The sequence below is a fragment of the Ailuropoda melanoleuca genome, chromosome 3, assembly GCF_002007445.2.
Source record: "Ailuropoda melanoleuca isolate Jingjing chromosome 3, ASM200744v2, whole genome shotgun sequence".
Classification (NCBI taxonomy): domain Eukaryota; kingdom Metazoa; phylum Chordata; class Mammalia; order Carnivora; family Ursidae; genus Ailuropoda; species Ailuropoda melanoleuca.
Genome location: NC_048220.1, coordinates 57,687,735 through 57,714,276, shown reverse-complemented (window position 1 = coordinate 57,714,276; position 26,542 = coordinate 57,687,735). Strand labels below are relative to the sequence as shown.

The 26,542-nt window shown below is 38.7% G+C and overlaps 1 protein-coding gene across 3 annotated transcripts in view; it reads right to left on the bottom strand.

The window, feature by feature from the left end:
* Positions 1–26,542, bottom strand: part of VCAN (versican) — a 107,796-nt gene that overhangs the window by 4,294 nt on the left and 76,960 nt on the right. For all 3 annotated transcript variants that reach the window (XM_034656465.1, XM_019808441.2, XM_034656466.1), the window contains 3 exons: positions 23,072–23,230; positions 21,724–21,806; positions 3,892–4,036 (listed from right to left, as the gene is read on the bottom strand). In XM_034656465.1, the coding sequence (XP_034512356.1) occupies positions 3,892–4,036; positions 21,724–21,806; positions 23,072–23,230 (387 nt within the window). The remainder of the gene's footprint in view (positions 1–3,891; positions 4,037–21,723; positions 21,807–23,071; positions 23,231–26,542) is intronic.

Here is a 26,542-nt window from a genome sequence, read left to right as displayed (position 1 = left end):
CAAATACAAGCACGTGTGATGATACTAAAGTGAAAAGTGAGGGAATGAAGTCGTCATCTACAGTTGGAACTGGTAAGTAAACAGATGGGACTGTCAGGGGCCTGCAGGGTGCTCCAAGGATGAGCGGGCAGCACACACTACGCTCTTAAAAAACATGCTTTGAGAGTGACGTTGCCAAGAACAACTAGCAGCTATTCAAGAACGAGACACCCCCGAGAGAATCCTCGTATGGGGAGGTGAGGGTGAAGCACCCCCTGCACCACACAGACCAAGACAGATGACACTAGCAGGATAAGAGAAGGGGTTAGAGGTTGACCACTTTGCTCCTCCCCCAGGTCTGTGCTGCACCCTGTGCAGAGGTCTTTCCTGAGCCGCAGCTTCCCAAAGTTGCAAAAAGAACCCCCGGAAGACAAACCAACCTCCCCCAGCATTGTGGGATGCTTTGTGGGAACTCTACTCTGCTCTTGCACCAAGGACTTACAGCGGGAACCCTGGGGTCCAGCCACTGGGAATCTGACTGTGACTGCGAAGGGGGAGGGCCTCCAACAACCAGCACTTGAACCTTGGTGGACCCAACTCATACCTGGAGTGCTGAACAAACGAGTAACCCCAGGCAGCAGCTTGGCTCACCTGCAGAGCACAGGCAAAGGCACGCTCTGACCAGGGACTTTGGCGGGGTGCAGATCTGCCTCATTCAGATCCCCAAATGAGGAGATTTGCCAGCCCCAGAGCCTGGTTTGCCCACATCCAGGAAAGGTGCTGAGTCACAGCCCCACCTGCGGTGGAGAGTGTCTTCCAGCCCCTCTGACCAGGAGGGCTGACGACAACTCCAAACAACCCAATTGAAAACTGGGCAAAGGGCCTGAAGAGACATTTCTCCAAAGATATATGAAAGGCCAAAAGGTAGGAGAAAAGATGCTCAACATCACTAGTCATGAGGGAAATGCAGATGAAAACCATAATGACATTTCACCTCAAGCTTATTTGAATGGCTATCATCAAAAAGACAAGAGATGCTGGTGAGGATGTGCAGAAAAGGGAACTCTTGTGAGATTGTAAATTGATACAGATACTGGGAAAGTAAGGAGGAGGTTTGGGGGAACCTCAAAAAAATTAAAATAGAACTGCCATATATCCAGTAATTCTGCTTCTGGGAACATATCCAAAGGTAACAAAAACACTAGCACTGAAAGATATCTGCACTCCCGTGTTCACTGCAGCATCATCCACAAGAGCCAAGACATGGAAACACCGAAGTGTCGTCCAAGAGATGAGTGCGTAAAGAAGCTGTGGCACGGATACATACATGAACGACACAGTACTATTCAGCCACGACGAATGAGGAAACCCTACTATCTAGGACAACAGGAATGCACCTTGAGGGCATTATGCCACGTAAAGTATGTCCAACACAGAAAGACAGATACTGTATGATCCCCCTTACATGTGGAATCTAAAGCAAATCTAAAATCTAAATCTAAATATGTGGAATCTAAAACAAACAAAAAAATGAGAAGAGGAGAGAAATATATAAAGAAACCAACAGACTCATAGAACAGGAGATCAGACATGTGGTTACCAGGGTTGGGGGTAGGAGGCGGGGGAACTGGAGGAAAGTGGTCAAAGGTACAAACTTCCACTTGTAAGATACGTAAGTACGGAGGGTGTAATGTCAGCTGATGACTGCGGCTAACGCTGCTGCTTGAGATACCGGAAAGCTGAGGAGAGTAAATCCCAAGCGTGCTCATCACAAGGAGAACGTTTTTTTCCCTTTATTCTTTTCTTCTTTCTTTTCTTTTTATTTTACTATGTGAGAAGATGGATATTAGCCAAACTGTGGTAATCATTTCACAATATATGTAAATCAAGCCATCACGTGGTATGCCTTAAACTTACACAGTGATTTATGAATTATCTCTCAGTAAAACTGGAAAATATAATCCTCTTTACAAGGATTTAATTGAAAGTAGAATTACTTAGGTCTGTATGTGTAAAGGTGCCTAAGATAATCTGAAAGGAGAAATGAGTCTTTTATGAAAGTCTACAGACATTTATAAAATTCTCCAGAGTATTGATTAACAAAGAGTTATGTCTCTATGACTAAAAGTCCAACAGTAGGATGGTAAAATACAAGAATCATTTTGTTTTGTTTTGTTTTCCCTTTAATGAGGTGGGGCCAATGTTTTATAAATCTCTTTCCCCCTCGGGAAATGCAAACCATGGTGCTGTTTTTGTGAAACCTTTGTAGCTATGGGGCTGTGGTGGTCAACCTGGGGCAATTCTCTTCCTCTCCCCCCCTCCCCAGGGATAGCTGGTGAAGTCTAGAGACACTGACAGTACAAAGCAAAGGAGGAGGACGTGGAGTGGAGGAGAACGTTATTGGCCTTCAGCGCACTGAGGGCAGAAGGCCTGCTAAACCTCTTTAACGCACAGGACAGCCCGCACAACTAAGCATTGTCTGGACCAAAAGATGAACAGTGCTGCTGTTGAGAAACCCTGCTTTAGGAAAAAATAACAGGGGAACTAGAAGACTGCTCGGGTGACAAAGAGAAAAGCGTGACTCCAAGGAACATTTGGAGACCTAAGAAGACAAACATGACATTCAGATTAAGACAAACAGCTCATTAAAGACTTCTTACGCTAGAAACAAGGAAAACAGAAAACACTTGATTTGCTATTTTCATGAGTCCCGCAGCAGAAATACGGAAGTAATGCACGTAGCCAGGGAAGCTGCTCATACAGGAAGGGTATTCAGAGTCAATTCTGCTTTAGGTAAGAGAATAACAGAGAGATAGGCCAACAGTTGAGTTTCATCTGAGCTCTGTGCATCTCAGTGTTTTCTTTCTTCTGACAGAATTTCTTACTATTAGAGTGGAAGTCTTTCCTAAAATATCTACAGAGTGTGTATTTTTAGTTGATTATTTTTTATCCAAAGACAAATCAAATGGATTTCATATTTTGCATTTGTACTCTAACTCAATGAAAAAGTCTGGGTAAATTTAGAGGCTAAATTTTCATGTTCTAACACCATTATCAATTGTAAGCAGGTTAAAAAATTTTTTATAGAATTCCTATTTTTTAAAGAAAGAAGTCTAGACAGTGTGCCTTAGAAGTTCAAACACACTGGTCAATAATAAACACTTTTTAAAATCAGGATTTGTAATTTTATCTGTTTAATGTCAACTAAGCAATTCTCATTACAGAGCTTACATTTCAAATGCTATTATTTTATCACATGTTGAAGGTATTCAGCCAGAGATACAGCAATTTTGTTTTGTGCTATTGTTTACACACAAGGAGGTTCTAAGGGAATGATGAAAAAATTCAAATGCCTACAAAGACCAGACACTTAAGTACAATGAGGGAAGGAGCAAAGAGCTGGAGACCGTAGTCCCCACTGAAGGAGAGTGTTGGTTTTCAGCTCCAGCACTTCAAAGCACTCATACATTTGAACATGGACCAAATGGTACCAGTACTTATTTTTCTACAAAAGTAAAAAATCCAGATTATTTTATAAGTATCCCAATTTTTAAATGTTGATAACCAGTTTTTCTTAATGTTCACATCAGAGCAAACAGGTGGACAGGCCCTTCAGCAGCACTTTGTTTTTCTTAAAGATACTGCCAGGTAGCTGCCGTGTTTTTTTTGTTTTTTTTGTTTTTGTTTTTTTTAATATAAATGCTACATTGTTAACTTAGCAGCTGAAATTTAAGGTAAAGTCATCACTGAAAACAAACTTCTCAAATGTATTGGAAGAGTGAAATATTCCAGAGGCAGCAAGAGACGTCATACATGACATTCAGTTCCTGTCTTGAAGGAATGAAGTTTATTCTTCCTGAACGCACTTGATAACTGAAATGCAGATTAAGTACATTATTAATTAATCATTACCTGTTCCTTTCTTGCAGGTATAGGTGAGATGATAATTGCAGGGAACATCATTCCATTGGCCATTCTCATGCCAAATGATTACAACACAATCTTCTCCAGCAGAAAAGAAGCTGTCTGGCTGGTTGGGCCTCCAGTTCTCATATTGCTGTGAAAATGGAGGAAGAACAGAACTAACTACTTGATAGTTCAAAAGTAGTAAATGATAAGAGTGATGGGGCCATAACATGACAACGGAATTAGAAAGACTCAACAACTTCTTTTGAACTATCTAATTAAAATGATTTTCATGGTAAAGAAAAAGACTTTTACACTCTGAGTGGAAAAAATATATATCTCAAAGTCTCTCTTCAACAAACATGTATTTTTTCCCCTTTGGCAGTGAGTTATGTCTGAGAAATTTTGTTCTAGTCATCCCAGATTTCAAAATATATAATCAATGCTCAACTTCAGAAATTTAATCATGTTATTATTATTAAACATAACAATATTAGTGGAAGTGGAAGTAGAGAAAAAAATCCATAATCTCGTCACTCTGTCATGTTTTCTCCCAGGCCTTACCTGCAGGTATAATTTAATGTAGTTGTGATTATAGTACAATAGGGTTTTTATTCTTCCTTTTACATCTTATCACTATAAAGTACCTTTTCTTGCCTTATTTAATGTGATTGTTTTTATCTAAGTTCATTTATTTGGTTAAAAGAACTGAGATGTTTGGTATATTTATTTTTTATAGTTATCCAATATACATATACCTATCATTTCATTGTCAACCTTCCTGAGTAATTCTGTTTTAGATGTGATTCCTGTGTGCTTTATGATCTAAACTAGAAGTTGTTTTCTCTTAATAGGAACATTTATCACATTTAAGCATATTGACATAAAAGATAAGCTTTTAAAAATATTTCTTACTATGGGGCACTGGGTGGCTCAGTCAGTTAAGCATCTAACTCTCGGTTTTGGCTCAGGTCATGATCTCATGGGCTCGAAGCTCAGTGGGTGGATACTTGAGAGTCTCTCCCTCTGCCCTTCCCCCAACTCACACATGGGTGTGTGTGCATGAGCTCTCTCTCTTGAATAAATAAATCTTTAAAAAATACATATATCATACTATAAAATATATATTTGCTTTTCTTTGTGTAATGTATTTCAGATATTGTATTGAATTTTACTGATTTGATGTTTTTCTATTGGTTATCTTTATATCTGTGTCTTTGTGTCTTTAGATGCTATCTTTTTTTAAAGATTTTATTTATTTATTTGTCAGAGAGAGAGAGAGAGAGCACAGGCAGGGGGAGCAGCAGGCTCCCCGCTAAGAAGGAGCCTGATGCAGGACTCGATCCCAGGACTCTGGGATCATGACCTGAGCCGAAGGCAGACGCTTAACCAACTAAGCCACCCAGGCATCCCTAGATGGTATCTTTTGATCCCCCGGTCTGAGCAATGATATATAACCAGAAATATCTTTTAACTTCCGTCAAAGTAACACCTGTCATTTGTTTAGCACCTAGAATGGATGAAGCCTCTTCTAGGTTCTTGGTATGCATTATCTCTTAAAAACATGCAGCAGGATTGAGAGTAACCTGAAACTCTGAGATGTTAGGCACCCAAGATTCTTGGGTTTACATTCAATTTATTATTACCTTAAAATGCTGCCCCCATAGCCAATAATTATATGAAAAACACAGGCCCTGTCTATTCAAAAATAATAAACTTTGGACTATAAATCAGAGAGTGACTGCCTAGTCTTGGGTCTCCTTGTAACTAGAATGTGACATGGGATACGTTTGTTCAGTGTCTTTCAGGCTCAACTTGAGAATCACTTTGCCAATATGCTTTGTGTACCGTCATGTCGCACATCACATTAATGCTGACAACACAGGTGAACACAAACTGCCTTCACTTAGAAGGACAGATTCAGGTTTATGTAATGATGGCTAATAGGACTATCTTTTCTGGGCCTACAGATCTATAAGTCTTTCCTTGAATTATATTTAAAATAAGTCTGTGGCTTGAAATGAATTAAGAGATTTTATTTGGGAAAGATAAAGTTTGGGAAGAAAGAACTGTATGTAAGAGTAAAGCAACTGTTTCCAATTTAGGGCATGCCAAAAAACCAAAACCAACCAACCAACCAACAAGTACCATGGCTACTTTTACGTCTTTTAAAAACATATAATAAATAGCTTAGAGAATATCTGTATTTTTTCTTTCTTCTCAGAAAAAAAAAGAGCTTTCAAAACTTTTAAGTTGGGTAAAAACCTTGATCTTTGATAAAATAATTTGTGAGAAGATCTAAAGTTTGAAAGCCTCCAGATTAAGAGACTTTCTACTTTTCCTTCAATCTATTTGTATAGTTTTGCTTTAAAAGTCTCCTCAATCATGCCAAAATTAAGATAGGAGATAAGAGATCCCTGCTATGTAAAAAAGAGTCTTTGGAAAGTAATAAAATTGCAAAGAACCAAGGTAAGCATAATAAAGGCACTGTAGTTTTTTTGTTTTCATTTGTTTTTTGTGGGGTGTTTTTGGTTTGTTTGCTTTTACCAAAACACAGAATGAAGGGTGTTATTTTTCTGGTGGAAATCCAGAAATTATATGGACTGAAATCCAATTCTAGTAGCCTAAATGGTACCACTGAGTTACTGTCCAGACGGCCTTGGAAAGGATGCTCACAGGACCATACTCACAGAAGTGTCTCTGAGTGGCAGGTCTCCCTGCAACCAGGAACTGACATTTGCTCTAAAATGGGTTTCTAATTATTTCTTTATTTCCTTCTCTTTGCTAACTTCCCTTCCCTTATCATTTCTCTTCCTCCACCCATGAAGCCTTTTTTTTTTGTCTTTTTGCTAGTCTTTTTAAGTAGATCATAAACAAGGAAATGGAACAAAAAAGCAGAGATAGAAGTCATATTCAGCCTGTTGCTGATGTATATAACCAAATGGTCGTTAACAGACAAATTAAAACAGGATCAAAATAAAAATTGTTAAATGAAATGAATAAACAAAGGAATAGGAATTCCTTGAAACTAACAAAGATCTGTATTTAATACTTTTTAATGGTCAAAGGTTGCAGAATTCCTCAAATATTTATGGATTTTGGAACTCAATAATTTCTAGCTTACTTTCTTTTTTTTTTTTTAAAGATTTATTTATTCGACAGAGATAGAGACAGCCAGCGAGAGAGGGCACACAAGCAGGGGGAGTGGGAGAGGAAGAAGCAGGCTCACAGCAGAGGAGCCTGATGTGGGGCTCGATCCCATAACACCGGGATCATGCCCTGAGCAGAAGGCAGACGCTTAACCGCTGTGCCACCCAGGCGCCCCTCTAGCTTACTTTCTAACTAACCTCTTACGGAAATGAGTAAAAGTCAAAGGTGGAAAATTTTCCAACATTTCAACAGGACGTGCAAACTGTGCAATGCTCCCTGCTTCCCTGCCCCTGCCCACACTGCTCATGTCTCTCCCTTGCTTTGTCTTCGCAACAACTACTAACTTCTAACGTCCCATATAATTTATGTGTTGTAGTTTCTTCTTCTTAGTAGAATGTAAGCTCATTGAAGACATGAATTTGGGGTTCTTTTGTTTACCACTGTATCCTCAGGGCTAGGAATTACACCTGGCACACACTGGTACTGTTTAATAAATAATTTGATATTTAGGAATAATGAACAACAGCGTGTGTTGCATTCTTCCTTATCCATATCTACTTCTAATCGAAGATGTTGCTTGCTGCTACCAAATGATGGGAGAGACAGGCAGTAACCATTCTGGAAAACAGCTGGTAATAGGTATCAAGAGCCTCAAAAAGTTCCAACCCTTAGACCCCCTAATTCTACTTCCAAAATTCTATCCTAAAAAGTAATCAGAGATGAGACAGTAGTTTAACTAAAATACTATTTATACTAGCAGTAATTGGGTAAAAATCTACAGAGTATATATATATATTCAATAAATTATGGCATGGGTATGGTCAGACAAGTGGTATATTATATAAGCACTAAATATCTTGTCTGTGAAAAATATATAAGGAGATGGAAAATGTTAAAAGACATGTTAAGTTAAAATTAAAAAGCAAAATACTAAAAATACACAATGATCCAAATTTTACACATACTCTCAGATACAGCTGTGTGTGTGTGTGTGCATGCACACCCATTTGCACGTCTGTGATAGACCAAAAGGAAATGCAGTAAAATGTGACAAAGCTTATATCTGAGTTCTATGAGACAGAGGTAATATTTTGGTCTATATATTCTTATATATTTTCCGCTTCCCTAGAGTGAACACGGATTATTTTTCAAATTGGTAAAAGTGAACAATGTAAAATGATCTATGAAATGATCAGAAAGAACTTGTAAAATTCTTAGCTAACCCTTTTCTAATTTAACCTCAACAAATATCACTTCAAGTTGCCAGTTACTTGACTGCCACGGATTTTGCAGCTGACATTTCCTCCTGATCTGAACAATGACTGTCTCATTTTCACACTGAAATGTGATTCAGATTCCAGGCCACTGAAGTGATTCTCAGGGCTTACGCTGCCCAGACTCAGACCTCTGGTAAAAGATTTAATTGTTTTTGGTGGGAATTACATTTGGCTTGCGACAGTGATTTAAAACCTGTGTTCTGTGTTGTTGCTTGGGCAGAACTGTGACTTAATGGTGCAGGACCAAACTTTGGGTCTGTGGTTTTTACAAGAATGTCTGATACCCACAGGCATGTCACACTATTACCTCATATCTGATAGCTCCATTGTGCAGATTTATTTTGGCTAGGATGCTTTGATTTTGTTCCATGTTATTGCCCAACTCACTTAGCAAAGGAAACTTCACTTTTCTGAATAACTTTCTTTGTGTCCCCCTGAATTCTTTACAGCTTTTTTTAAAATATCACTTGCAGGGGGAAACGGTATAAAATATAAATCATTGACTTCAGGTTTAATACTGTACTTTTTTTTCACTAAAGGTAAACGTTAGAAAGAGATCTCTCCTCAGGAAATAAATTCTGAGTTATAAGAATGTAACAGGCAGTGTCTTCCACATACAGAAATGTAGATTCTTGGAATGAACAGAGAAAAATGCCCCCACTCCCATCTCGATATTTTTCTCTTCGTTTGGAATTCTAAGCAAACATCCTGGGTGATCTACCCTAGATCAACCCTCTTCTACGGCTACATGGGCAAACGAAGAATTATTCCAAAGAGCCAGCACGGTTTGCAGAGAATTCATTTTAACACCATCGACAAAAACAAATGCTGATCAGACCTTTGCACATTCGTCTGTGTCTCAGAGACTCCTCTGCCCCAACCCAAACCCCAAACTCTCATTGCCTCCCCCAGAAAACAGAATTAGATCAAACTATGTCTGAAAAGAGAACTCTAAGTTACTTCGCATTTTCGTTCTCCTCTGATGGCAAAGAAAATTATGACAAAACTCGAGTAGTTGATGTAAAGGAAGCCAGCTCAAGATAGCAAATTTTCTACATGTTCTATAACAAACTTGTACTTTTTTAAGAGAGAACTATTTTATATCAGTATGAAGTCGCTTAATGTTGTACATTATATGACATAGTTACTCTTAGAGTTCCAGTTAAATGACTATCCTCTGTATCTGTAGAAAACAAAAGTGCCAAAAAGACAACTATTTCAATAAAATTGGATTTAATAACTTTCAGTTATTGTTTTCTCTTTCTTTTTCCCCCAAATGGGTTCAAACCAGTCAACTGCCAAAAGCATAAAATGATTCAAAAAATCCTGGCCAAAATCCAACAGCTAAGCATGGTTCTCTCACATGAAAACTGTCTCCACAAACCAGAGAACTCATTTTGAACCAGTCCTACACTGAGAGGAAAAACTTAGAACAGACTGAAGTTATTCATCAAAATCTATCAAACTTTATATATGCTTAGCTTACTCTGTTCCAAATAATCTATATTTTGTTGTCAAAAATTTGTTTCTGTCTCACATTAACATAAAAGTGAAGAATTAACCTGAAGTTCTTCTGGAGCACGCAGGACTTCCCTGCCTGCCAAATTCTCCACTCTGAGAGAGTGACCTCAATTCCACAGACCTATGAGGGACCTGACTCATTTTTCTCAAGCAGCATGGCTGAAGAGATATTCTCTCTTCCCAGCTCTTTGCAAGTCTCCAACTTGATTCCATAAATATACTGAGGAGGGTAAAGTGTGTGTGTGTGTGTGTGTGTGTGTGTGTGTGTGTGTGTGTGTGTGTGTTTGGGGGTAGAGGTGGGGTCTCTGTCTTTGAAAGTTATTAGCAATCTACTAAAGGGTTGACATCCTTTCAAGGTGTATCTCTGGTTATATAGTGTCTAGGAGTCCCAACTCTCATTCAGAGATACGAAACAATCTTTTTATCTTTAAAATACACACCACACAGCCATGATCAATGGCCCTAAGATCTCACAGATAACTGGTATCACAAGCATGAACAAAACAAATTGATGATAAAAATGTAATGTGGCTAATTGACCTTTTCCTTATGCGGAGACGGAGAACCGCCTTTTTTCTGCGGTTAAAAAAAAAACAACCCATTATTTCAGAAATATACAAGATTTAGAAATAAACCAGGTGCTTTGCTTTAAAAAAGGAGTTTCTTGGGTTCAGCTTTTAGCATGGCTCTCAGTTAAAGAAAAGAAACAAGATATCCAATGTTAATCAGTTACTGCTGTGACAGTCACAACCCAGCTGGTCCTTCACTTGATACATATATAAGCAAATTCATTTACGAGGAAAAATGCAAACAGCTACGTGGTGAAAAGGGAAGACTGGAGCAAGGAAGGTTCTTGAAAAACAGAATGACTTAGTCTTATCCCTCCATGCAACATTCCAAATAGTGTGTTTTTCTGTATCAAGTTAAAAAAAAAAAGTCTTTCCAAGAGAATGTCAATTCAAAAATCAACACTTCAAAGGCACAAGGTCATGTTTCAACCTCCAGTGGAAAAAGAATCCCCAAAACATTAATCCCCAAAACATTAAAGTCTTGTTTTTAAATCCCTTTTATCAGCATCTTAAAACAAAGAAGTTTTCAAAGCAACTGATCCTATCAAAACTTCATTGATAATTAACTCTTCTCCATAATATTTGACCCATTTCAAATTATTTTCATTCAGTTTTTTTGATTTCTTAACTTGGTCAAATAACTACAAAGAATTATCACCGGCACTAACTAGTTCTCCTAAAAAGTTAGATACTCTTTAGAATCTCTTGATTTCTTCCTCTCTACTGAAAAGAAAACAGAATTTTCACAGACACTAGATCAAACTGATGTTCATCTTTTTGTGAGATACAAATGTGAGATTTACCACTATCATTCACACACGTAGAAACACAGACAGACAGACACATGCACCCCTACAAATACAGTACTTCTTGGCACTAGGGAAGAATTATCTACAATGTTTAGAAATGACCCTATTTCCACAAACCTGTGTGACAGATAGGTTCTCACCATAAATACAACACAGAAGATCCAAAATGGTTAGTTAAAGGAATAAACAGCCATAGATCTCTTGAGATGCTAAAAGCAAGCTGCCCATTAGACAGATTTGAATGCTAACTGGACAATTCTTACACACTAGTCAACCACTGAGTACAGTTCAAATTTGTGCCTGACAAAGAAGACGAATTATTTCATATTGTGGATCTTTAGGGTTTCTCATGTATAACTGAAACTACAGTTCTTGAATCTGCAGCTGTCAGGGGCCTACTCTATCTGTCTATCTATGATCTATTTATTTATGTATCCTCCACCTAGCCACATATTTAGCTATAATATTTCAGCTTAGATGGAGTCACTTTTTATTCTTTAAAATTCACTATAATTTAGATTATCTAAAATGGCCAACTAAAGCCTCTATGTTTTAGAACTATTATGGATTTTGCCAAGTGCACTTAAACAATAACTAACACACATTCCATTGATAAAAACCATTCTTGACATTTGTCCAGTGAAGCTGTCCTATGACATAATATATTATTTTAATTGTTGGGAAAACTTACTAAGTCTTCCAGCTATAATTCAGAATCTTTTTCCATGAACGGTCTAGTCACTGCTTTCCACCGACTCTCCCTCCCCCCAAACACTGCTAATTTAATTCACTGTAAAAAGTTTCATAAGAAAACCAAAAAAGTCCTCTAGGTTCACATACCAATGAAACTGGCCAAGGAAAACTTTCCACTGTGTTCTATTATTGTGTGTTAAGTGAAGATATGGGAAAGACTGGATCTAATATTTGCCCCAGTTGTTAGGACTTTACTAAGCATGTGACTCCCTGTGTTAGCTTCACACTGCATTTGAAAAATCATTTAATTTCACATTTAACTTTCAGGTTCACAATATTATGCAAACCATACTAGAATTTTTAAACTCAAAACTACAGGAACTTAATTCACAGGGAATACTATTCTTAACTAGCCCTAAGTGGAGTTCTGGGTATGTGACGTTTTAAACACAAAATACAATATGGCCACTAGGTGGTGATCTCTACCCATTATTATATTATTAATTACCAACTAAGTTACTTAACAGATACTTTACAATAACCCCCAAAATCATGATTATTTACTTCATGTGGCAAGATTAGAGGATTATCTGTGATATGTCCCCTCAGATTATCTGTGATTTGTCCCCTCAGTATTCTCAGCATGAAGAGAATACTTTGCTAGAAGATGGGCTTCGGCTAAACAGAATTTACCAACGTGACTGCATTTTCTTTTGTTACAGGTCATGGCGGCTATAATCTGAATTTTCTAACTGGAAAGTTTATCTACAATAGTTTATTTTTCTCCATTTTGCCTTTTAAAAATATCAGATTATTTATGTTTACAGGTGAAACTTTTTCAGAAGCAAAACAAATGTATAATAACCACCCCAAATCCCTACAAAAGGGCAGATCATAAACAAACAGCTAACTATGCGCTCAAATTAACATGTGCAGTGTGATTCATATGTCGTTTGTTTTTAGGTAAAAACTAATCCAGACTAGGCATAAAAAGTGGCACCTGGACTTAAGAGTGGAATTCTCTGTGTGCAAAGTCCTGTCATCACCTGGGACTGAGGGTGCCAGGGCTGTACTCTCACAGCTCCAAGTAACACCCAAACGCGGGCGATGCCAAGGGAAAACAGATAACCACCAAGTATAAAAGCAACCTCCACAAATAGAAAATGCTTTCCCAAGAGGACCGCTTCCCCATTTGAAACATATGCTGATAAGAAACCACCTTTTCACGAAATAAAGAACTCACAATAATCACTCCGGGTTACCCCCAGCCTTTCAGAACAGAGGTCAAATGGTTATCTGCAAGGAAGTTAGGAGGACTACTTATTACAGAAATCAAAACATTTGGTACCTTTAAAATGCCTTTGTCCCCCAGATGGCTGAGGTACACAATAGGCGTTTGTTTCCAGTCTGTGGGGGGTATATTTCACTTTGTTGTGTTTAACTCCTAGGGGCAAATGACCAGCCTTCGAGTAGAGATACGCCTCTTCTGATCCTTGTACTTGTTTAAGGTTAACTCTGGTCTGGGTCCTGTTCTATTTATGTTTTAAGGGAAGTTAGAGTCTTGCTGTTGTCTTTCAGTCAAACACCAAAAAGAAAAGAGCTGCTTTGTTTTAACGGAGAAAGCCACATTTGTTTTAGTGTCATTGCCCTGGGCTGGCAGGCTGGAATTGGATCCTGGAAACGTGAATACACTGAAGGAAAGAGAAACTAACTTGGGGTCTCCTGGTAGTTGTTAAAGTGGCAATATGCCCATTATTTTCCTAGCTGGCAAATCTCCGTGCGGGAGAGACAATGTGGCAGCTCTGAGTACAGCGCTAATCTCCTGTAATAGCGTGAGCTCACTGCCCTACAAAGCTGTAATTATCAACAGCATTTTCCAAAGGATGTGAGTTCCTCCCACCATGAGAGCCCTTGGAGTGGGGGAAGGGGGAGGGAGGCAGACAGAGCCCCATGGAGCCCTTTGCATTTAACCCCCAGTTAAATGGTGACGGTGGGCTCCTTCACCCCAAGCTTGTTTGCACAGGTCTTCAGTCAGGAAGTGCTAAGGATCTGCATGCAGTGGGAAACTGCCAAAACCCATTCCACATTTTTGTTTGCCTTTTCCATGAATTGTGTTAAAGCAATTAGCAATTACATTTAAATATCTGTATGTGATTTTAGAGTTTCGTAGAGCACTCCTGGAAAAGCATCTGTGAGAAGGAACTACCGAATTGATAATTTTTTAAAGGATAATCTTGTCAATGATGAAATGATTTTCCAGTGATGGGTAAGGGTTCTTCCAGCTATGTGACATATCACTAGCTCTCTGCACTCAAGGAAAAGCAAGGTGGAGATGAGGGTTTTATGTTCCAGAACCACTCTATGGCTTGTTATATTTCACATGAAGAGTCACAAGAACCAGTTCTTGGTTCCCAATCAAGCTGAACTGAAACACAAGTAAAAATTTTTATTAAGAGCTCAGCGATCTTTTGCAGAACAGAAACTGAGAATTCTTCCACTCATGAGTAATGTGTTAAAGGATGAGGAAACAGCATATGTTTTCCTTGGCTTTTAGGTTAATATAATGAAGGCTGTGAGGTTTAACATAATTAATGTTGATATGCAGTGTGACTTGTTCACAGAGAAGTGGCATTTGACTTGGAGCTCAAACCACACCACAGCTGACACACATCCATCTGCAAATACTTTTTCGAAAGTCTTCTAACATTTTCAGGTAGAAAAAGTAAAACTTAAGTTTTTGGTTTTGGGGGTTTTGTTTTTCATTGTCTTCTGCCAACTCATGGGCAATCCTTTCAAATGAGCAGAAACCTACAAACAAGCTTGGAAAACACAGGGAATTAGTTCATACTCTTGATTCTCTTTTCAATGTCCAAGACATCTGGGAGAGGGAGGAGGACAGGAGCCTTTGTGTTTATAAAAAGGAAATAATGATACATTACTACAGGAAAAAATAATGGTTTATAGCCTGTGACTTGTTACTCCTTTTCTCTGGCCTTTTAAGTGTCTCTTCCTGAGGTAAGGGCTATTTCTTTATGGTTTCTACCTTTTTTCAAAGCTGGGTTTTCTCACAATACTTTGTGTGACAGACTGACATGTTTATTTATGTAAAAAGGTAAAGGGGCCTCTGTATTTGAAGTCAGTCCACAAATCTGGCTCTCCTCATGCATCGGCTCTAACCAGGGGGGTAACCTGGTGTCCCGAATTCCAGGTGTGCCAGTTGCCAGTGCTGAACACCACGCTTATCAAATGAAAAAAAAAAAAAAAGGCAAAATTCCTTATCGTCTAGAAGTATTTTTTCAAGTAGGATTTTTTTAAGTGCAAAAGGCTACCAATTAGCCTTTTGCGATCTCTTTAACTATCAAGGGGTAAGATGAGTTGGTTAGAGCTCGAAAGTAAGATATGGATGGTTCTGTGAATTAGTAGCTTGTTGGAGAACTTGCTGGTTAGAGTCAGACAAGTGCAGAGGAGAGGGAGTCTTTCCGCCTCCTCCAGCGGTAAGCCGCACAGTGAAGGAGGCCGTGACTACTGCCCAGGAAGCTGACAAGCCAGCAACCTCTCTGGGCACGGTGGAGTGCCCACAGGATGGAGATGGCAGAAGGAAAATGTGGCAGGGATGTAGAAAACGTTTTTTAAAAAATACGTAAGAGTAAAGTCAGGGATTTTTTTTCCAAACAAATCAAACTCTCCAAAAGTTCCCCAACATTTTGAAAATGGAACTGGATTATCAGCTCTGTTCAATCCTCAACCTCTGCCCAACACTATCTAAGGTGACGTTTTCCTTTGAAATGACTGCTTCTGATCCGCTGAAGCATCCAATCCCCAGTGGCGAGGGGTAAGCTTTGATGGTGCTGCAGAAACTCACCAAGGAGAAGAGAGAAAGGACCAAATTCTCCCCTTGTGAGAATTTATTCCTGAGGGTCAGAGAGGAGGCAAGACTATAACAGTTTTCATCTCTGAGGTCCACAGGCTGATTTTAAACCATTGGCTGGGGAGATCTGTTATAAAAAGTAGTGTCATGAAGGCCCCTAACAGTTTCCAGTCCCTAATTGTGCTATCCATGGACACACCATAGCCTGTAGTTGAAAAGAAAGTTGTGGAAATGATTTTGCTAGGGCAGGATAAATGATTCCATAGTGTTGCCTGATGTCTGGCTCCTTCTGTGCTTGAAAGAACAGACTCAGATAGAAGGTGAATAAATGAAGCTCTGTCCAGCCTTAGGCAACCAATGCATCCTTGGTCAACCAATCCATAACAAATAAAGTGATTTGATAACATCCAGGAGTAAGATTTTCTTTGCTTATTTTATTATATTTTGGATTTGGATAATAAGGTTGGTTTTTTAAAGTCATTTTTCTTCAGAAAGTATAATGACAGAATATGTGCCTATCTTGAAAAAAAAATCCTCCTCTAAGTTTTGAGTAATTGTTGGTTTCCTAAAGCTTCATGGAAAAATCTGTCCTGATATAACTCAATCCTGCAGGGGTGGCAGAGGCTGAAAGGTTTGCTTTCCATTTTTTTCTTCCCAGAGCTTATTGTAAATGTATTCTTGGGACAACCATGGACAAGACTGTCATCATTTCCAGTAGGCACATCTGTTTTCCTTTGGGTTAATACTTTTTTTTTTTAAAGATTTTATTTATTTATTTGACAGAGATAGAGACAGCCAGCCAGAGAGGGAACACAAGCAGGGGGAGTGGGAGAGGAAGAAGCAGGCTCCCAGTGGAGGAGCCTGATGTGGGGCTCGATCCCATAACGCCGGGATCACGCCCTGAGCCGAAGGCAGACGCTCAACCGCTGTGCCACCCAGGCGCCCCTGGGTTAATAACTTTTGTAAGATGCATTATGCTCAGCTATATATATTGGTTTGTGGGGAACTTTTTTTTCTTTTCACCATTTTTGAAATCTCACCTATTACGCTTTAAGTTTTTCATACTGGTACAACATTAAATAAAATATTTAACTTAGATGAACAAGAATTGTCACAAAGAGATTCTGCCAAAAGACTTAATTGGTCATTTCATGATTCAAAAGGTAACAGAGTAAGTTGGTTGAACAATGTATAAATATTAATTATCATTTTAAAAAAAACATTTATTATCTATTTTTGTCAACAATTCTGCCAGGTGCTGAAGAAACAGAGATGAAAGTTAATTCCTGCCTCAGAAAGCTCAGTGTCAGGAAATCAGCCCCACAATGGTCAGTGGTAAGATGGGAAAAGAACACAAGGGGCTTCTGGAACACAGTGGAGAAGATCTTAGTCACACCCAAATGGGAAGGCTTCCTGGAAGAAGGAAACTCTTGGCTAAACAAGGCATTGAACATTAATTAAATAAAATTAGGATAAGAGATGAGAACATTCTAAGCACTAGGGTAAGACTATGCAAATTTCTTCAGGAGTTAGAAGTCATGGCTTATTCCAGGAACTGTGAGTATTTTCAGATGATATAGCTTAGGAAGGCAGGTGGAATTGTTGGGCTTGGTATGGCACGCTAATAATTAGAATTTTATACCAAAGGCAAGAGGAAGGTATTGCAGAATTTCAAAAAGAGAGTAACAAGAGTTCATAACAGGGGGAGAGGCAGGTCATAGGCACTGGAAAACAGATCTGGGGGAAACACTTCAGACTAGTCATTCATTTAACAATTAGGTTAAAGAAAGAACTTAAAAGTCAGCTAAAAGTATAGAAGCTAGATAAGAAATGTTTGTTTAAGTTTGCCCCCTTTAATGTGTATTTAACTTGGATGGTTTAACTTAGTGTCTTTGAAGACATTACTTGGGTGACGAGTAAAGTAATTCATTATTGAAGTTATTTGTCAGAGTTTCTAATAAAGCACTTGGGGCATTTGAATGTTAAGAGATCAATAGTCAAGTTAAAGAATAACTCATTAGTAGAAAACCAAGGGACAAATTGAAATGTGACTAGTTATTCGAAAACCAAGTGACAAAATAAAAACTGAAATGTGTTAGGAAAAAATAACCTTAACGGAAATCACAAGGGTAAAGCTAGACCCAATCTCTGCATGAGTACACTTTAGTGAAACTTACTGGGTAAACACCCCATATAATAACAAAAAAAGATTTCGAAGATACAACAAAAGCAAGGATTTGGCATGTTATCAATGCCATATTACAGGGGTCAATCAGGATCTGAAGAACAAGGGCAATTTAGATAACTCGGCCAAATCACGTTATTAATTTAGTTTAAGCACATAAATTGACTTAGTCTAGCTATAAAGCATAATCACGTAAATAGGATATAATCATACTGCAAGTTTATTGGAAGCACAGTTTAATTATTTCAAGAAAAGAAAGTATTGAGACTGAAAAACCTAATATAAACTTGTTTGTTTTTACTGAATTGTAAGACTGAATAACAAAAGATAATATATGGTAAATATCAAAGGTTCTTTTGGTTTTAATACTGCTCTACCTCCCAAGAAGAATAAGCTCTAATAAATCTTTCAAACAAAAAATGGGGGCAAAGGGGAGAGGGGAGAAATCACTTTAAGACATAAACAAAGTCCTTAAAATTGCACACAGTCAAGGTAACACCTTTTCCAAGTGTAAGCAGATACTGCTTTCCCCGAGTAGAGTTTACTATCAGGGATATTTTCAAAGGCAAGACACTTGGAGTAAACAGCGAAACAAAGAAGACCTCTTTATTCAAAGCCTGCAAACATATGGAACCTGTTAAGGGGATGGTGGCTGCAGAAAGAACTACAAACGAGTTTGAGAGACACCTAGGCTGTCTCGGAAAGGAAGGGACAGAGGCGAGGGTGGTTACAAAAGCAGAGTGGGCCAGAGATCAGTCAGACGGGTGGGAGAGGCCGTTGGGCAGATGGTCTTTTCTGTTCCAAAATGTTCAAAGTTAGGGACACTCCTTAGCACACTTTTATTTTACACAAAGAGGGAATTAAGAAGAAAGCAAGGGTCTGTCAGAGCGCTTTCTGCATTTGTTTGTGCCGTTTCTTTGATACACTTCACTTGTTTATGTAATTCATCTGCTGCCTTCTTCAAACCGAGGCCCTCACCTGATGCTCTCCTCATAATCTTTAGGTTTTATGTAAAAATGTAAACTAATTTAGGGTGAGGTTCTTGTTTACATTGTACAGTTATCTACATGAGGGATGTTATCCTCCTCTGAAAATTTCCTGGGAAGATCAAGATTTGTTTTTTGCGAAGTGCAATGCTCCCTTATTTATTAAGTTGAGAACCAGCCTAGACCACGGAAATGGCAATGAAGTTTGTTTGTTTTTTACAGTATTTTTCACGGTCCATTAAAAATTAATGGACACAGACCAGAAAAAAAAAAAAAAGAGTTGAGTTGGCTTGCCTTGGCAAAGTGGAATAATGACATCTGATGAGTGAAGCTCCACTAAATGGCACCTGGCAGGAAAGGAAAGTTTCCTAAGATGTTTTACAGACCTCACACAGCTGCCAGCTACAAGCCGATACTCAGTGTCATTAACCAAGCTCCTAGGTAGTACAGGGCCTTGTCCCAAGCCCCATAAGAAAGCAAAAGCAAGCAAGGGAACCACTACTTTGAAAAGGTGAACTGCTGATGACCAGAATAAACATGTAGAAACACACAAAAATGCTATGAATGGAAACAAATCAATTCTATGTAATGGATGACAGATTGGAAGTTGGGGACTTGGCCTAATCAGGCCTGTGTGTAGCAAATGACAGACTTTACATACACTATACCTGGCCAAATGCAGCTATTCCAGGCTCAGGGCAAGAACATACAGGGATACTTTGAGATAAGTTGGGGTCAATTCTGCAAGGCACAAGTAAGTACCAACCAGAACCCCAACTGAGAAAGCTTCTGTAAGCTACCTGGGACCTCACGGGACCTGCACTTTTCAGTGGGCTATGTAGAAGGGAAAGTGTGTGGGAGGAGGATTAAGAGAGGGTCTTCAGACCCAATTTATCCCATAGGAACGAAGTATCCCTTCAACAAAAGAAAACTCGATAAATGCCTATACTATATAAAACACATCGACAAAATTATAAAAACAGTTTTAACTATCTTTAACATACAGGAAAAAAACCCTTTAGTTTTTATGTCCACATATAAATTAAATTAATAAAATCAAAATAGTTTGTCTTCAGTTAAAATTCTTATGGAGGAACTCATGCCCTACCAGCCACTATTAATCTAACTGACCAAAATTATCTCCCTTGAAATTATTACTCATTTTAGCAAAATAAAAATATACAGATGCAGCAGCTGCAGATACACCATCCAGTCAGGACAATTAGAAAACAATGAATACTAATCCAGAGGATGTGGTTCACCTATCTGACTGGGAATGTATTTTATGGACAATCTTCCTTCCCTGTTTTTTCTGCTTCTTGCCAAAGGACCTACTTATGGACCTGAATGACAAAAGAGTGCTGATTGAACAGAAGGAGTGATGACAGAGAGAGGGCAGGCCAGACTTTATTTTAGGGCTGCTCAGGGCAAAATGTAATAAGGCATATCCTTTCAAGTCAAGGAGGTGCCAGCCAGAATAAAGCATGGCGCTGAAGACTGGCTTCGCCACTTAATAGCCTTGTGACTCTGGCTAAAAATCGAAACCTAACCGACCTTCCCTTTCTTTACCTGTAAAAGGCTTCATACCTCTCTTAAAGGTTATTGTGGGGAATAAACAAATGCAAGGTGCCCAGGATAGCAACTGACACAAAGACGAACTGAGCAGTACGTCCATAAGAACACAGAAAAGCTTTCTTGAGCAGAGTAGAACTTCCAAAAGCGGAGATTCCTTTGGCATCCGTTCTAAGGATGAACTTCAAATTTTGCCAAACTCATTAAATCCAGATGAATGGCAAGTAATGAATGAAACTGAGGCACCTAAATAAATTCACAAAAAGAGCTTAAACATTATTTTCAATTTTTCCTGTTATTTATCTAATTTAGAACTGAATTTACACTTATTGTCCAGCCTGGTGGATCTCAAGTTGTCTGCATTTTAGAATCACCTGGAGAACACGTGGAAGATATAGCTGGCAGCCAGAGGTTTTGCTTTAATGAATTTGAGTTGATGCCTAGGCACCAGTTGTTAAATTATGTTCCCCAGGTGATTCTAAAGAACAGCCAGTGCCTAGAACCACTAGTACATAGCTAACCACACTTGAACTATTTCTAAAAAATTACACTCATATGTATTCAAGAGTAGTGACTCAAAACAGGTTCAGCTGTCCTAAGAATCTTATTTTAGCCAACTCAAGTTTGGGGCCAGTATTACCATTTCACTCTTTTCTTTAAGAAGCAGAAAAAGCTAAAAACTATATAATTAGCAGAGTTTGAATGGAAGAAAATCCACAAGATCAAAATTCAGCCATCTCTTTTAAGATGAAAAAAAATGAGCATCTGGGTTTGGACAAAAATGAGCCATGCCACAGAGATTTCCAGTGCAATTATATAAGAGAGAAAGGTAGTTGTTGTTTTTTTTTTTTTTTTTTTTTTTTTTTTTTTTTTTTTTTTTTTTTGGTAAGGCCTTTTCTCTTACACTTATTCTTTCCCTTTTTTGAAGCCACAAAAAGCACAGACAACCATCTGAAAGACAAACCTGAGGCAATTCCACTGCTGATGTGGTTTTCCAGTTCGGTGGACTCTGACACACTCCTCTTTCAAAGAGAGCCCCAGTGACTGGAGCAGTCAGCATGGATTCTATTCTAACGCTCATCTGTCTTACCAAGTGACCCTGAGCAAGTCACTTAACTGGTCTCCAATCAAATACACCCTCTGTAACATGCAATCAGCACACGCTACCAAGTTCGCAGAAATAGTATCATTTTTCATGAGGAACTTACCAGTGTGCTGCCATCAGTCCAACGGAAGTCATGTTCAAACATCTTGTCATTGAGGCCTATCCACTGATAATCATGGCCCACACCTAAGAGAAGGGAAACAACGCAGATATTTTTACTACCTTTCCCATATATGGATAAAATGTATCAAAGAAAATTATTTTCAGAGTGAATCATGCATCCTCTTTTCTGGCTGGATTTTTGTTCAGTTGCTCATAAAAATCTCTCATAGTCTAACTATCTTTTGTTCCTCTGCCCAATGTGCTTTAAACTAAAAAGCTAATTCACAAACATTGAGAAACATTAAAATATCAGACATAAGAAAATAATTTCCCTAGCAGTTTACTATAATTAAATATTTTTCCATCCTTACTCATGATAAAAACTTTCCTTTTTTTTTTTTTATCAAGCTATGGTATTGGCAAAGATTCAGTGACCCAATAAAATGTGACAGATCATTCCCATGCCAGCCTCACTTTGGAAGCCACATGTTTCTTCTCAAAGCATTTTAAACAGTGCACACCTAGATCAGACAGAGTTCTACAAAACTGTCTTCAAAAATAATTACTTTCATCATGAGATGAGTCACTGGCAAGAATACCATGCAAAAAAAGTTAACTGAACCTCCATACAGATTGCAAACTAACGCTCAAACTTTTAAAAGATAGCAGGCATTATGAGAACATATTTAATAGAGTCTCAAACAATGCTTCATATCAAAAAACTTCTACATAAAAGCTAGCTGCCCTCCTCTTTGCTATAGTTTAAGGAGTTATTCAACAGCTCTGGGAGTAAGTTTCATTAGCTTTCAGTCTCCATTTGTTCCTGTTCTTCATATGAAACCCACTTTCTATGGCCTAAAACCATTAGCAGCTTGGATGAGAACCAATTTTGTGCAGATGGTAGGATTAGGGTGCTATTGACAATTCAATTTTAATGAGTGGGATAAAAAGAACTGAAAACAATTTTCTCTTTAACCCTAGACAACATATGCACATCTTCAAAACAGAACTAAGACGGCAGCCATGAGAAGAATGAGCTGGAACCATAAAAAGTGGCCATTTTCTTAAGTCAGAAAATGATCACGTAGCAATATCACAGGACTCAACCCATAGCATGCCGTTTCACCTATCACTGCTGGCAGACCAGGAACTGCCTTCCTCTGTTAGAGCTGAGTGTTTCTCAAAGTAGGGGACTCACGTAGGACGGATGATTTTAAGTCGTTCAGACGAGGGATTTAATAAGTTGAACTGCCACAGAGAAAGCTACATCTGTTCAGTTAGATACAAAGAAAACTGAGATGGGGACACTGAGCGGAGCTTCAGGAAACCTGTGTCTATTTGGTACATACGGTTCACAAACATCTGTTCTTCATGAGACAGGATGCTTGTGAGATGCGCGCCCTGCAGACGGCATTCCCGTTCAGCTGCGTCCCACGTGCGCCGATGGGCGAAGTATTTGTAGCACTGCCCTTGGAATTTGTGCCAGCCGTAGTCACACGTCTCTGTGTCTGCAAGAAACAGGGCAGGGGCTTAGTCATCTCACCTACGTCATTCAATCTGGCCTCACAGATCTGAGTGTTAGTAAGAAGACCTAAGCCAATATCAATGCAATGTCCCTGAAGTTATATATTAATAAATTTGGTCACGATGACAAAGACGGTATGATAACGATAGCCTGCTGACTGCTGCCAAGTGGGTGGCTACACATCTCGGGACCGAAGAGGCAATATCTAAGTGCAGCATCCTTGATTAGAGCCAGTGTCAGCAGGAAAGAAAACTGGCAGAGCGGCCAGACAAAACTTCTTAGGCTGCAATGTCTACTGACTCACTTGTGAAGCAACTGCGGCTAAGTCCTTACCAACCAACTTTTCTGAAGAGAATCATTCCAGTGATAAGATAAGAATTCCGGCTAATAGGATTATGAATGCTCTATTTGAATAAGGACTTCAAAGGCTCTGTAAGTAGTTCCTTTACCACTTCCCAGAGAGATAGCTGGGTGGCCACAGGCTCTTGTCAAGTAAGATTTACAAAGAGAGAAAAAAGAATTCGTCATCAGTAGGCAGCTTCTGGGATATCGCTGGGACTGTGGGCCTTCTTCCTCCAAGGAGAGGAAATATAGGTAACTCCCTGTGCAAATGCATCAGGATTTTAAGTTTCTGAAGAATGAAATAACTTCAGTTCTTTAACTTCGTGCCCCATGTTCCACCAAGCCATACACACACACACACACACACACACACACACACACACACACGTGTACATATGTGTGTGTGTGTGTGTGTGTGTGCATATTTTCTCTTTTGTAACAAGCACGCTATAGCCAGTATCCTGGTGGGATGAGAATATTTTTCAAATATATCTAAATTTTACACTGGCAGAAAGCTTCAGCTGTACTTTCTAGATTCTAGATTGCCAGTTTTTAAATATTTTCACAGGAAAGCAGCCTGGCTCATAGCACTGCATTCTCGCTAGCGACCTTCCTCAGACTCATCTACTCGCAGTGGGGGCTGGTTCAACGGTATGTATTCAATGATGATCAATGGAAACAATTTTGACTATCACAAAACATACCTCACAAACATACTCAACTAGTTACACGCAAACACTAACCGAACTGCAACGCTTACAGAATTTTAGGAACCGAGAAAACTTTTCAAATCACCTACAAACCACCCTCCCTTTCCCTAATCTTACTGGTTGATGAAGGAAACATAATCCTTCCAAGGGGAAATACATGCTTGCTGTATATGTCAGACCGGGGGGCCAAACTGAGAGATTGTCTCCTGCCTCTCACACCATTTGCTCCTCTTTCTATAATTGTGGGAAAGTATGCATTCTGAGAGATTTTCATGTTTTCCTGGCTCCAGGGATTTCGACCATCGTCATACAACAGATGCAGCTTATCTCGGAGAGCGGGCTTTATTTCAGTTTAGTCTATCAGGCTTCTTGTTTAGTTACAGCCAGCTGACTAACTGGTTTAAATTCTGTGCACTGGAAGTTTTGAGTTTTACTAAAGTGTTTTTGGAGACCACCAAATCTCCTAGGAAAAGAATCAAGGCACAGCTAGATGATCTGGGATAAAAGCAGCACTGAGCTCCCAAGGACAAAGTGCAACTGGGGTACTTAGATGCAGTAATTTTCCTTTGCAATGTTCCGGTGGAAGGATTTAGAGGTGAGATAGGAGGGGTGGGGAGGAAACAGATCTTCATATATGAGGGAATTAGTTTATAAAGGAGAATTGGAAAGATTTTTTAGAAAACTCTTAGTGCCAAAGTCAATAATGTGATATCATACTAGCATAGCTGCCTTAACCATGGAAATTAATATTTATTTGAAGACACAGCTTAAAATTCTAGAGGATCCCTGACTTATTGAAAAAGACATTAGAAAAAAAAATTATTCTACACACTCATATCCTCTACTAACCCAATGGTTTTAGTCCAGTCTTCTTTCTTTGTGTTTTATCATTAAAACAGATTATTTTTTTTCTTACACCAAAAAATCCAAATGATCATAAAATTTAGATGCTTGACCACATTATCGCTACAATGCCTTTCTCAGTTAACGGGTGCATACATTCCTATCAGAACACAGGTCCAAACTGCGACTGTTCATTTTTACTTGTTTATTTATTCATTTATGCCACTGACCCCATAGGTTTATGGTCCTAATGATTATGAATATCTGTGCAAATACGACTTAACAAAGTGACTCTTTATTGAAAAAAAGCCAAATATCCACGTGGATTTACTTAACTTTTATTATTCATGAATTCACTAAATATGTAATGCAGGACTAGGTGTCACACAGCATCTTTTAGGATGCTATTCTGGTAGGAGTTACCAGAAGCAGTCTCTTTTCCTAATCTCACCTAAAAATAGCGTGATACCCATTTCATTCATTAAAAGCAACACATTTTGGGCAATATTTTTGTAAAAATCATCCGACACATGGAAATACTTCTCATGCTTTAAGAAACTATCATGCATAGGTTACATTCTAAAGACCCACATGTAGTTTTGTGTGTGTGCTGGCTGCCTGTGTGTTGGCTGTGGTGAGGGAGGGTGCGACAGCTCCCGTTCACCACTACGGAAGCCAGAACCATCACTTTTAAACAATTTTACTAAAAATGTGTTCTCTTTATGTCATGCAGGTAGTATTTTCAACATCTGTGACAAGCCTTAAGAAACTGTTAACACTTTGGCACTTCTCGCTGGCAAGCTGTATCACTGACTTTGGTTTGGGGCAACCTGTGTGTACAGAATTGTCTCCATACTGTTCTAAGATCCCCTTCTAAATTTTGTATCAGTTATCATTCTACCAAAATAGGTCCCTTATTCCAGGGTTACTGGGAGTGGGGAAGTTACTAATGCGGAGAAGAAAAGGTCAGCTGAAGAAACAACAACACAGTCATCACTGAAATTTGGAGAGAAGACTGTTTAGACAACAATGCTGCTGTTAATGAAAAAAACATTTGTTCTTAGGCAACCTGCAAAGATGAGAAAAAAATCTTTCAGGGTCCTGGCAATAAATCACAGAGGCACAGCTGCATCGGGTAAACAGACCGGGATAGCTGTTTCTCAGCAAATAATGTGGATGAAAGTACACTCACTTTAGGACAAAATAGAAGGTACCTGAAAACTGAGTGTACCACAAATGAAAGAAAAAAGAGCAAAACCTTTTTAATACACAAGTAAATAAAATGCTTATCTGTGAGAGTTACTTTAAAAGTGTGAAGATATTGAGAAAAATCTAGACTTTATAAGGCAGCCGAGGTTCATTTTTCCCACTCTCTAATTTACTACCTGTGTGACTTTGAA